A 12778-nucleotide genomic window follows, 5' to 3' on the forward strand; every position below is an offset into this window, starting at 1 on the left:
AAGTGTGTGGCATGCAACTTCTGGGCTGATTCCTGGCATCTGCTCGACTGACCAAGAAGAGATCTTTTTGTTCTTTCTGAGGAGTGCTACCATTTCTTTTTGTTCATTTTCTATCAGTTCTGCCGATATGAAAGTTGTTTCTCCGCCTAAATTCCCAATTTGAACTTCTAAGAGGCGGTCGATAGTCGGCGGTCCTTCATTTTGTGAACTAGCAGTATAAATATTGTGCGTGACTGATTCTGATTTAGACACTGCTTGTGAATTACTGAGAATTATATTTCCCCGCATATCCGACTAACGATATTCCTCCAAGACTTTTTCATGATAGCTGTGGGAAGCCATCTGGTCGCCACGTACCTTACAAATTTTGTCAAGAGATGGGAATTTTACTGCCTGATGAAAGGTAGGGACTACTGCGCCCATGCTGTGGAGCCAGTCTCTTCCTAGGATTGCATTGTAAGGGGACTTGCAATTCATCAGGAGGAATTCAATGACGATGGACTTGTCCATGAGCGTGACTGGTAGAAAGACTCTTCCGGTTGTTGCGGTTCCATCAAACCCAATGATTGGAGTACTTTCTGCAATAATTAAATTTTCTGACAGCTGCATGTTCTTGTAGTAACCTACAAAAATGACGCTGACAGAATTTCCAATATCTATCATGATGCGCTGAACTCGCCATAATCCAATGAAAGTTGAGATGACGACAACATCATAATGAGGATGATGGACGCCAATTAGATCTCTATCACTAAAACATAGGGGACCAGGCTCTGTGGTATCTAAATGAATTCCTTCAACAAAATCAATGTTATTGGTGTGATAAAATTCCCGCAAGAAACCAAACTTGGCTTGTTGTTCACACTTTTGCCTTGTTCATGAAACATCATTGATTTTAGCATGACCAGCTAGTATGATATTGTGGCTAGTCATTGCTACATTTTGCTTCACAGTTTTTGATTGCACAAACTCGTCTAATTGTCCCTTGTCGACTAGCCTCTGTATTTTTCCCTTGAGGGATCTGCACTCTCCTGTTTCATGGCCAAAATCATTATGGAAGTGACACCAAAGATTTTTGTCACATGTAGACTTAGTGTTTTCAGGCAAGGGTAGCGGAGGAAAAAGTAAGTTGCGTCCCTTGATCTTTTTATATATCGCATCATACTTGGCATTTAATAGAGTGAGCTTCATTTCCTCACGAACTGTGTTAACCTTGTTGTATTCTGACTTCTGTTGTGGCCCTTCCGATATGTTTTGTTTCTGTTTGCCTTTACCTTCGTTTAAGTCTTTACTCCGAAAGTCTTTGTCTCTTGAGGCTTTTGATCTAACATCTTCCTCCACATTAATGAACTGTTGCATTTGTGCAAACAAATTGGATTTTGATTGTGGGTGGTCCCGTACAAGGGAGTTGTAAATTCTGTTTTTATCGAAAGGGACTCCTTCCTTGAATGCATGAATGATCATTACGTCAGGGACATCGGTGACCTCTGCTTGCACTTGGCGGAAACGAATTACAAACTTTGCCAATGCTTCATCCTTTTGCTGCTTGGTGTTGAACAAGATGTTGACATCCTTAGGACGTGTCCAATTATGCTTAAACCGATCTGTGAACTGGTTTGCTAATTCTTGAAATGACGCGATAGATTGAGCTAGCAAGTTGGAAAGCCAACGTAGAGCTTCTCCTTTTAAAGTAGACGGAAAAAGTTTGCACAGGAGGGGGTCATCTTTGCGCCATAGAATTACCCAGCTTTTAAACTCTATAACATGATCGTTCGGGTCTCCTCCTGCTTCGTTGAGCGTAGGAAGGCCTGGTTGTTTGAATCCTTTCTGATGCTCTGCATTTTGTATCTTTAGGAAAAATCTCCCGACGTCATCTTCATTCACTACAAAGTCTTTCCATCGTGCTTCAGTGACACCCACATTGGTCATTGTTTTCTTGATGATGTCTTTGATTTGTTATTCCGCGAATGGTGCACCTAGGGCTTCTAGATTTATGACTTGAGAAGTAACTTCACTACATTGCATCTTACGGTGTTGTCGCCCCCAGTTGTTGCTTGTTTCTATATTTGGCTGGTTCCTTAGGCTACGAGACCTATGTCGATAAAACGGGCTAGGCTGTCGAACTGGGGACCCATTTATTTGGTGTCGCCATATTCTGGGCTGACCGTCATTAACCTGTTTGTATCGGTTTCCTGCATTCAAGCCATGTCTAAGGTCATGTTGCAATTTGTCCCTGAGGTCCTGATCTTAGCATCCAACATTGCATCTTATGGTGGATATTGTCCACCATCCTGATGCGCTATGATCAACATTCAATGATCTTGTCATGTTATGACCACTTCTACTCCTAGTGTTGTTGGTATTTCAAGATCTGGATTGTCTTCTTGAATGGGATGAATGTCTGCTTGACCTTGAGTGATGATGCTCAGGGACAGGCTCCAATGGACGGGATGTACCATAATTAAATTGTAGTCGGTTGGATACACTCCGGTTTTCACCGGATCTGGGAGCTCTTGCCGGTGTGGAAGATGCAGCATCTGGGAGCTTTTGCCGGTATTCACCTAAACATACTAATAAAGTTGTAAGGGGTATTGATTGTAGTAGAGGAGAGACTAAACCAGGTGGTTGCCTATGTATCCAGAGTGTTTTCCAGAATCAAGTCTCCATGTGCGTAGTTCTTTGTTTGAAATGATTGTTGGGTATTTATAGGAATCTTATTGCTTAAAATACCCTTTCCTTATTTGATGAGATATTTCCCTCTTTGTATGAAATCTTTTCAAAAGATTCATATGTCAGATGTGTTCAAATCAACAGTGGAGCTTGGATCAGCACACCGGAGCACATAAGGAATCATTCTCTCCAAAGCTAGTTCATTAAAAATTTGGTTTCCACCAAGAGAATCATAGGTGCACACTTTCATCTCTTTAAAGTTAAAGACATCAATAATCCAGTGACTACCATGAACTTGAAGAGGTACAATTACTCCCTTACCCTATACTGGGTGCGGTTAATTTCTTATCCTTCCTTCAAAGGGGTCCAAATACTCTTTCACAATTTCATCTGTATGGTACAAACCATTACCCACTCTCTCCTCTGGGCTTGCAGCTCGAAAACTTGAGTCTTGTAGCTTTTTGTTGAATATCCCATACTCTTTTATGATGAATTTCTACATCCACAAAGTGATGATGAAGCTTATCAAACTTAAGTCAGAAAAGTGAGTAAGCTTCAACAGAAACTTAGTATTAAAGTATAGAGAACTCACAGCAAAGTAAGCATCCTCCACAACAGTATACACTTCCTCTTCTGGAATGGCATGATCCTTACAGTGCTGCTTATACCACCTTATTAATAGCTTGATATATAAGCTGAGAACCTAGAAAAGAATCATATAGTAATTAGTAACAATTAACTTTCTGTAGTAGTTTACCTTGCACAGGCAATACCAAGTTGCTGATAGTTGTAGAGCTAATTATTAATGGTAGATTCATTACCTCACCATCCACCCATTGTCTTCCATGTAACGAATGAAAATTATGTACTGAAATAACTTGATCGTACCCAAAAACTCTTATATCTGGAGAGCTCTGTTGATCCTTCTTCCTACTGAACTTTTTCCAGTAATAATTGACAACATTTACCTCACCTGTGGTAGTTGTTTTCTTGTAAAAAGTTGATGACAGAGCAACCTTGATTAATGAGTCACATTCCTTTCCCATTTTCTTTTCCCATAAACTAGTACTTTTTTTTCTCAGTTTTTTTCCCCTCCTCCTTTTACGGCCACTCTTTTCAGTTTTCTTATCCATTTCCTTCTCCATCTGAGTGTGAATGAGTACCACATCATGTTCCTCCAAATCACCAGCATCATGCTGACCCACAGTGTTTTGATCATCATTTATAGATGCCACAACATGTTTAGTGCTTGCTCCTTCTGATGGTGATAGGGCTGACAATTCAGTTATGTTAAGGAGCTCTGCACTTCCAGCCAATAGAGAAACAAACTAATTTTTTCCATTTCTCTATTCAGGACTGCTTTTCCATCAAGATCACCAGGAGGAAGGACTAAAGCATAAGCCAAAGGAGAGTAAAAGGGAACATGGTTGTGTTTACCAGAAAATCCTCTCTCTGTTCCTTCTCCTCACCTCTCTTTCTCTTCTTGTTTTTTCTCTTTTCTCTCTTTTTCTTCTCACTCTTGTTCTTTTCCTCTTCTTTTTCTTGGATTCACTGTTCCTTTTTATATCCTCCCTCCTCTCTATTCCTCCGTTGATCTTCCATCTATCCCCTGGTCAGCATTCTCCCACCTGTCCCTTTAAGGTTTCGCAGCCCGGATCCTGTACACCCCATCCCTTAATCCTTATCATGCCCCCATGTTGACCCTGACACCCCCTGGCCCCCTATCCTTATGTGGCCCACCTTCCTCTAGTATGTCGCGGCCTTGCTTTGGTACTTCACGTTCTCCTCTCACTATTCCACGTTGGGTCTCATATCATGGCATCTCATGGGTCATAAAACATGCTCACACAGATGCCCCCTCTCGGCCCTCGGATATTGATAAGTCCGCGGGCCGAGAATCTCCAGCTGGCTGGTAGGAGTGTTGTCCCATCTGAAGTCCTCACCTTATTATTTCCTTTGACATCCATGATCATGCTCCTGCCTTGGGCTCTGAGTCCATGAACACGTGTCCTTGGGCTCGTGGCTCCAGAAGCATGCATAACCGCCCTTTGCCTCTTCGATTTTCGTGCTTACACGTGCCCTCTTTTGGGTGGTCCTTCTTTCTGTCACCGTGCGCTCTTTCCCTTATTGCCCTTGTCTTTTCGTATCCCGCTCAAAAACTTTGCATATACTCCTTCATATTCTCAACACTTTCCTTTCTCATTCTCATCAGTAGCCTTCCTCCTTATTTTTTACTTTGCCAGTTCCGTTCATATCCTTCCCCTCCGGTGAAGCTGCTATCGTACTTTGCTCTTGCCCAACCAGTTGCATCACTCTTCTCACTCGCTTGACATCGTCCAGGTTCGTTCTTCTTCCTTCCCGTAACTTTATAGTTTATTTTTGTTGATCGCACGTACTTTCTTTTGTTCATCTATCTCCGTCCCCATTGGGTGCTTCCCCTACCTTACTGATCTTGTCCCACTTTTCGATCAAATCCTCGTTCTCATCATGTCTGGTTCTGATTCGGGTGGTTCGTCTGCTACTCGATCTGCCGGATCGACGTCCTCGAACCCTAGATCCGTCCATTCCTCCGCCACATCTAGATCTTCCGATTCCACCGCGGAACGATCAGATTACCCTTCTACTGAGCCCATTCATTCAACTGATACCCCATCCACATCCGGGAGACCAACTTCCCTTCCCCATCCGCCGTCCTATAAATGTAGATCCAATCTGGCTGCAGTCCAAGCAACATATGGCATTCTCGGGGACGTGGTCTTAGAACATGTGCCTGGTGTCACCCAATTTCCCCATCTAGTCCCACCGCGGTCAGGGTGTCTAGTAGTCACCGTGGGTCAGATAGCGGCTAGCCTGTGCTTTCCCCTGTCTTTGTTGGATGTTGAGGTTTGCAACCACTTCAATATTCTGCCGTGCCAAGGCATCAGTAAATTCTGGCGGATTATGTACGCCACTAATTACTACAAAAAATCCCATACTCCGCGGATTTCTCTTCACGACATCACTGCCCACTACTTCATAAAGAAAAACACCAAGTTTGGGAGCATTGGGTCCGCAGAAAAAATCCTTCGTTCTCCGCATCACCACCTCTGACAAAGTATGGCACCACTACCCCCTCTACGTTTCGGGGAATTTTCTTTCCGCGGACCTCCCCCCTGAAGTATCCTTAAGGCAATTCATTTCCTCAGAAGAAGTCAGCGCGGTTGGTTGTTTTCTTTGTTTGCCTGATAACCTCTGTGTTAATATATCTATCTGTCTGTGTTCCAAGTTGGGTTTCGGATTCGCTGTCCCAGATATACACGGGTGTCTCCTCTGAGATCTTTTCCAAACTCTGCGATCTAGGGAGCGATCAGTGTGACATCCTCGGTATCGACCCTGACAAAGGCAGTCCGCTCCTCCTGGACACCGCCCAAAGAACGGAAACCCAAACCTTCTCCGCCCAAAGCCCATAAGGTGAAGTGCCCGACTTATCGATCTTTCGGCTACACCACCAGGATCTCTCATTCTCAAGCTCTTGCTCAGAAAGCAGCCAACACCAAGGCCCACACATCCCCCACTGGTACTTCCTCAGCCGCGCCCAACAGCATTCCAAGGTCATACTCCTCCATCGCCGACTGGGAGGACGACTTTGCTAACCCCATCGCCACTACCGCTGCCATGGATGTTTCTAAGCTCAAACTTTGGGATAGTGATTCCAACGGTGACGCCCCCACTAATTCTGCCGCCTAGGGCCCTCCTGCCAAAAAAGCCCAAGGTCACCGCCTTCACTGCTTCAACCAGCGAAGCACGATCGGGCTTACCGCGGCTAGTGGCTCCACCACACTGCTCTGGGAAAGAGGCGGTTCCCATTGGTCCCCTGCCCGTGGGGCTAGTAGAGATCTGGCACCCACAATTCAAAGTGAGGGACTGGGATGTCACCACTCGCGACTCCGCGCCGGACAATCCGACTGTGGCCGCGTCCTTATTCTTCAGCTCCCATCTCCCCAGGGACCAAGCTTATGGAGACTTCGACTCCTTTGCCTCCCACCGGGCTGCGATCTACACCGGATAGGAAAAGGTATGTCTTTCCCCTTCTTCCTTTTCCTTCATTGTTGCTTAATTTACTCTAATTTTGTCCTCATCTCTAGCTGAGTCTCGATGTTGGCTATGCCATCCGCGGTCTCACCAACACCCTGGACGTGCTCGAATCTGTGAAAGCTGAGATCCACGGTCCATAGGGAAGGCGAAGTATGCCCAACTGGAGAAGGAACGAGATGATGCCCGCCTCGCAGCGCTCAAACATTACCAAGAATTCCAGCGCCGAGCAAGCTCACAAGGACTATGTGGCTGGCGTCACCTCACAACTGGAGAGCTAGAGGGAGGCAAATAGGGTCGCTGCTCAAGCTGTCCTAGAGAAGTCACTGACGGACGACGCTGAACACTTCAAGGCCTTACTCTCTAAGAGGATTGCCAGGGAGCTGAAGCAACAACTGGATGCCCTGGAAACAACTGGCCGTCTCCTCCCTGCTCAGCCTTCTACTCCAGCCATTCCTGACTCTACAGCCCCACCCCAAACTAATGAGCCAGAGGCCGCCATCCAACTTGGAGTGGCAACCTCTCCCATTGATGTTAACGAAACCACCACGGAGGGGAATGGGGGCAGTCATCAACTGATCGAAGTGGCCGAAGACCACGAGTGACCATCTCTCTTGTGTTTTTGTAATACTCTCCTTTGTTGCTGTAATGCTCTTTTGGCCTAGTATTTATGGGTACTCCCAGCAAGGTGCCATGAATATGATTTCCTGTCAAACACTTGTTTTGGATACGCTTCTTGATTTGTATATTAAGTTTTGCTTAACGCATTGCAACCAACTTATTATTACATACATGTACCACGTCAGTACTTGCTCATCATGCACACTCATCCTTTCATACTGTTTCTCTAGCAGTTGCTAAAGCTGTTTGGGAGTAGCACAACTTGCACCCCCCAGCTGAATACGGAAATGTTGGGGCATCACTGTTTGCCCCCAAGTTGAGTTGGGGCTCTGTTATCCGTGAAATGCTCATTCCCTCCGTTGCCATGGAGATCTTGGGGGCAACTCCACTTGCACCCATGTTGAATATGGAGATGTTGGGGGCAGATCAGTTTAGCCCCCAAGTTGAATTCGGACCTCATCGTCCGCGAAGGGTTCACTCCCTCCACTACCACGGAGGTGTTGGGGCAAGTCAACTTCCCCCCAAGTTAAACATGGAGATGGTGGGGGCAGATCAGTTTAGCCCCCAAGTTGAACATGGGCCTCATCGTCCGCGAAGGGCTCACCCCCTCTACTACCATGGTGTTGTTGGGGGCACCTCAGCTTACCCCCAAGTTGAATATGGAGATGTTGGGGGCAGATTAATTTAGCCCCAAGTTGGATACGGACCTCTTCGTCCGCGAAGGGCTTACCCCCCTCCGCTGCCATGGAGATGTTGGGGGCAACTCAGCTTGCCCCCAAGTTGAATATGAAGATGTTGGGGGCAGATCAGTTTAGCCCCCAAGTTGAATATGGAGATGTTGGGGGTAGATCAGTTTAGCTCCCAAGTTGAATTCGGACGTCATCGTTCTCGAAGGGCTCCCCCCTCCGTTGCCATGGAGATGTTGGGGGCAACTCAGCTTGCCCCCAAGTTAAATATAGAGATGTTGGGGGTAGATCAGTTTAGCCCCCAAGTTGAATACGGATCTCCTCGTCTGCTGTCTTTGGCCTAATCCAAATTCACACAAATAAACAAAAATCAGATATGTGAAATTTGCTACCATTTTCATTGACCTACTAAAGTGCTCAAAATATCATTACAACACTCGATGTTCACATATCATGCAGCAAATAAACTTTCATTTAATTGAAAAACTATACACAAAGTCACTCATGGAACTTTTTCAACATCCTGATGTTCCATGGTCACTTGACAATCACTCCCAGGGGCGTCTGCAGCCTGTAGGTCCCGAACGTCCCAGCCTCTACCACGATGTATGGTCCCTCCCAGTTGGGGCCTAATTTCCCGTCTGTCTCCTTCTTGGTGGCTGGGGTCACCTGCCGCAGCATACAGTCACCAACATTAAATTTCCGTGGCTTCACCCGCTTGTTATATTGCCTCTGCAATCTCCTGTGGTACTCTTCTAATCTGAGGCGCGCGGTGTCCCTCATTTCCTCTGTAAGATTCAGCTACCCAGCTAATATTGTCTTATTAACTCCTGCTTCAATAGCTTTGGTTCTAGTTGTCGCGGCCATCATTTCTACCGGAATCACCGCCTCCACTCCATAAGCTATAGCGAATGGCGATTCCTCGGTAGAAGTCCGCGGAGTCGTGCGGTATGCCCAAAGTACCATGTGTAACTCCTCTGCCCAGGATCCTTTGCGCTCTTCCAACTTTTTCTTCAGATTATTCATTATAGTCTTATTTGAGGACTCTGCCTGCCCATTCCCCTCCAGATTGTAGGTGGCCGAGAACCCTTGCTTTACTCCAAACGCCTGGAGAAATGCTTTAACCTTTCCTTCTATAAACTGTGTACCGTTATCCGCGATGATGGTGTGTGGGAGTCTGATCTTGCATATGATATTTTCCCACAGGAACTTCCTTACTTGTTCTTCCTTCACCAGTTGCAGAGCCACGCCTTCAACCTACTTCGTAAAATAATATGTCGTGGCTAACATGAACCTTCTTTTGCCGCTTGCCATGGGCAGGGGTCCGACGATGTCCAATGCCCACATAGCAAATGACCATAGACTACAGACCTGGTGCAGGGGTTCAGCTGGTGCAAAGCTTTGGCATTTCTTGCACCTCTTGGCATACTCTGTTGCATCTCTCTTCATGTGAGGCTAAAAGTACCCTTGTGTTAGCAGTTGGTGCGCAATAGTCCCCCCTGCCGAATGGCTCCCACAATCCCCTTCATGAATTTCCCCTAACATCTCTTGTACCATCTGTGGTCCTAGACATTTTAGCAACGGTCCGCTGATGCTTCATCGGTACAAAACCCCATCCAATAATGTATACCTCTGCGATACCTGTTCCATCCTTCTCCTTTCTCGCCTGTCCTTTATCTCTATCCCCGAAAGAAAACTCTTGATTAGCGGGCTCCATCCACCCCCAGCTCTTGCTCAATAGTTAGCCATACCCCCTCTTCCTCTGCCGTACTTGGTTTGCTCAGCACCCTGACTTCAATGGACCTGCCCTCGGTTCTAGGAAGTATCGCAGTAACATATGTCAATGTATCGGTGTGTCTATTCTCTCCCCTGCCTAGATGAGAAAATCTGATCTTTTCGAATTTGTCTGCCCTCCTCCGTAATACCTCCAAATATTTCGCCATCCTTGGACATCGAGCCGCGAACCCTCCGTTGCCCTGACATACTACCAAGTTCGAATCTGAATACACTATCAGCTCTCTCACCCCCAAATCCCAGGCCAAGTCCAAACCTGCTATCACCGCTTCATATTTAGACTCATTGTTCGACGCAGCAAAACCAAGCTTCATTGACAACTCCAAGCGAGTATTCTCGGGTGTGACCACCACCACCCCAATTCCATTCCCAGTATCAGTAGTGGACCCCTCAGCAAAGATTCTCCATCCGTTCTGCATGTCCCAAGGATCTAGGGGGTCGTGGTTTTGGTCCACTTCCTGTTCCATAATCATCTCCTCCCCCCAAGTGGGATCCTCGGCCGGAAACTCTACCAGAAATTTAGCCATGGCTTGTGCCTTCTCCGCAGTCCTGGCTTGATACTCAATGTCATACGAACTCAGCATCACTGTCCACTTCAACACTCTCCCTAATTTCTCTACTTTCAGGGCCTGCTTCAACAGCAATTTTGTTACCACTACCACCGAGTGAGCATCAAAATATGGTTTCATTTTCAGCGCTGAAAAAATCAAAGCCAAGGCAAACTTCTCAATTCTACTGTACCTTGTTTCGGCATCTAACATAGTCTTGCTCTGGAAGTACACCGACCTCTTTGCCTTGTCCACTACCTTTATCAATACTGAACTGATTGCATACTCTGATACCCCCAAGTACAAATATAACTTCTCCCCCTGCCCTGGGTGTGACAAGATCGGAGCCTTCCCCAAATACTCTTTCAACTTTTGGAAAGCCCTTTCGTATGCAGCGTTCCACTGAAAGTCGGTCGTCTTCCTTAACTGTAGGTACAAAGGTCGGCATTTGTCTGAAGACTTTGATATGAACCTATTGAGAGCCGTGACCTTCCCGACCAATCTCTGCACCTCTTTAACATTCTGTGGAGATGGCATTTCCAGCAGTGCCTTTATCTGGTCTGGGGTTGCTTCGATTCCGCAGTAGGTGACAATGTACCCCAAAAAAATTTCGGATGTCACCCTAAACATGCACTTCTTTGGGTTTAGCATCAGTTTGTGTCTTCGCAGTATAGAGAATGTTTCCTTATCCCCGCTAGGTGCTCTTCCTCGGTCATACTTTTCTCTACCATGTCATCTATATAGATTTTTATTCTCTTTCTGATTTTGGTTTTGAACTTCTTCTCCCCCACTCTCTGAAATGTTGCCCCAACATTCTTTAAGCCAAAAGGCATTCTGGTATAATAGTACGTCCCCCCCCCTCCACTATGAACGCGGTCTTTTCTTGGTCAGGGCTGTACATCACCACTTGGTTGTAACCCATCAATGCGTCCATAAAAGAAAAAATCTTAAATTCCGCGATTCGGTCCACCAACTCATCTATTCGCGGCATGGGATAGCAATCCTTCGCACTCCTTGTTGACATCTGTGAAATCCACGCACATCCTTACTTTCTCGTTCTTTTTGGGGACCGCTACTATGTTTGACAGCCATTCAGTGAACTTGCATTCACGGATGATTCCTGTGTCCTTCAACTTCTTTACTTCAACCCAAATTCCTTGCGCATACTGCGGTTTCACGCTTCTCATTTTCTGTTGGGCTGGTCTGGCACCCTCCCTCATATGCAATCTGTGGCATGCGAACTCTGGATCCAGCCCCGCTAAATCCTCGATTGACCACGCAAACACATCACTATTCTCAGTCAACACGGCAATCAACTTCACTTTCCAATCCTCTGACAAACTTGTCCCCACATTCACAAACTTCTCTTCCTCTGTAATCCCTACATTTACCACCTCGATCTCATCCATTGTCTTGGCCCCGACGAGCAACTCCTTCTCGTCGGCCACGGTCTGTAATTGCTATGTTGACTTGTCATCCTTTACCTCTTTCTCTGGGGCGTGGACAAACCCTTTCGCGGTCACCTGCTGGATGTTTTGAACCGCGACCTGATCACCCTTTATCTCATATGTTCCCCCATTAGTCGGGAAGCAGATCACTTGATAATACATGGATGGGATAGCCTTCATCTCATGAATCCATTTTCTGCCCAAGATCGTGTTGTATTGCGAGCTGGTATCTACTATCATGAAACGGGTAAAAACTGTCATCAGCCCTGCAGTCACCGGTAGCTCCAATTCCCCTAACAGTTCTGTCATGCTGTCATTGAAGCCGAACAAGTTAGTTTGAGGTGGCTTCATCTGCTTACTTTCGATGCCCATCTCTTCCATCACGCCCTTGAATAACAGGTCCATTGAGTTTCCACAGTCTATCAGGACCCTTTTTACCAAGTAATTGCCCATCGCGATTGTGATCACCAGCGCATCCTCGTGAGGAGAGGTCATTGACTCCAGATCCCTCGGAGTGAACTCTATCCTGTCATTTCCCTTGCCGGCCCCTGGCACGGGCCTCAGACTACCCATAACCTCATTTATCTGTTGCAGACTGGCTGTTCTCCGCATCTTATCTCTGTGGGCATTCCTCCCCAGTGTTTCTCCACTGAAAATAACATTAATCGTACCTAGGATCCTAGCCGTGGTCGGAACCCTTTCGACCGGCTACGCCTCCTTGATGAACTCCTTCAACTTCCCTCTCCCAATCATTCTCTCTACTAACCATTGTAACGCAAAGCATTCATTGGTGGCGTGATTTTGGACCTGGTGATAGGCACAAAATGGCTTTCCCTCTATCTCCCTGGGTGTGTACCGCGGTGCTTCGTAATACTGCTGACCATTGATCAATGGCAAGATTTCTTCTAACGGTTTGTTCAATGGTGTTAACTCTATTTCA

General features: G+C 46.2%; 3 protein-coding genes across 3 annotated transcripts; all 3 read right to left on the minus strand.

Moving 5' to 3' along the window:
* Nucleotides 1-876: 876 nt before the first annotated feature.
* Nucleotides 877-1929, minus strand: LOC147491805 (uncharacterized). The gene has a single exon (XM_086567335.1). It carries the CDS (start codon nucleotides 1927-1929, stop codon nucleotides 877-879), a length of 1053 nt encoding a protein of 350 aa, XP_086423461.1.
* A 6920-nt stretch (nucleotides 1930-8849) lies between these two features.
* Nucleotides 8850-9497, minus strand: LOC147491806 (uncharacterized). Its single transcript, XM_086567336.1, has 2 exons — nucleotides 9420-9497; nucleotides 8850-9305 (listed from the first exon to the last, which is right to left on the minus strand). The coding sequence occupies exons 1-2, from the start codon at nucleotides 9495-9497 to the stop codon at nucleotides 8850-8852; spliced, it is 534 nt and encodes a 177-aa protein (XP_086423462.1).
* Nucleotides 9498-11850: 2353 nt separating this feature from the next.
* On the minus strand, nucleotides 11851-12450 carry LOC147491807 (uncharacterized). Its single transcript, XM_086567337.1, has one exon. It carries the CDS (start codon nucleotides 12448-12450, stop codon nucleotides 11851-11853), a length of 600 nt encoding a protein of 199 aa, XP_086423463.1.
* Nucleotides 12451-12778: the final 328 nt, after the last annotated feature.

Source organism: Coptis chinensis, chromosome 6, assembly GCF_015680905.1.
Source record: "Coptis chinensis isolate HL-2020 chromosome 6, ASM1568090v1, whole genome shotgun sequence".
Classification (NCBI taxonomy): Eukaryota; Viridiplantae; Streptophyta; class Magnoliopsida; order Ranunculales; family Ranunculaceae; genus Coptis; species Coptis chinensis.

What these genes read in the sequence shown, in the direction of transcription:
- LOC147491805 (XM_086567335.1), bottom strand. Translation starts at nt 1,929, where the DNA reads ATGACCAATGTGGGTGTCACTGAAGCACGATGGAAAGACTTTGTAGTG.
- LOC147491807 (XM_086567337.1), bottom strand. Translation starts at nt 12,450, where the DNA reads ATGCGGAGAACAGCCAGTCTGCAACAGATAAATGAGGTTATGGGTAGT.
- LOC147491806 (XM_086567336.1), bottom strand. Translation starts at nt 9,497, where the DNA reads ATGAAGAGAGATGCAACAGAGTATGCCAAGAGGTGCAAGAAATGCCAA. An exon ending in CAGCTGAACCCCTGCACCAG is followed by an intron (nt 9,306 to 9,419) that starts GTCTGTAGTCTA and finishes TTTACGAAGTAG; the next exon opens with GTTGAAGGCGTGGCTCTGCA.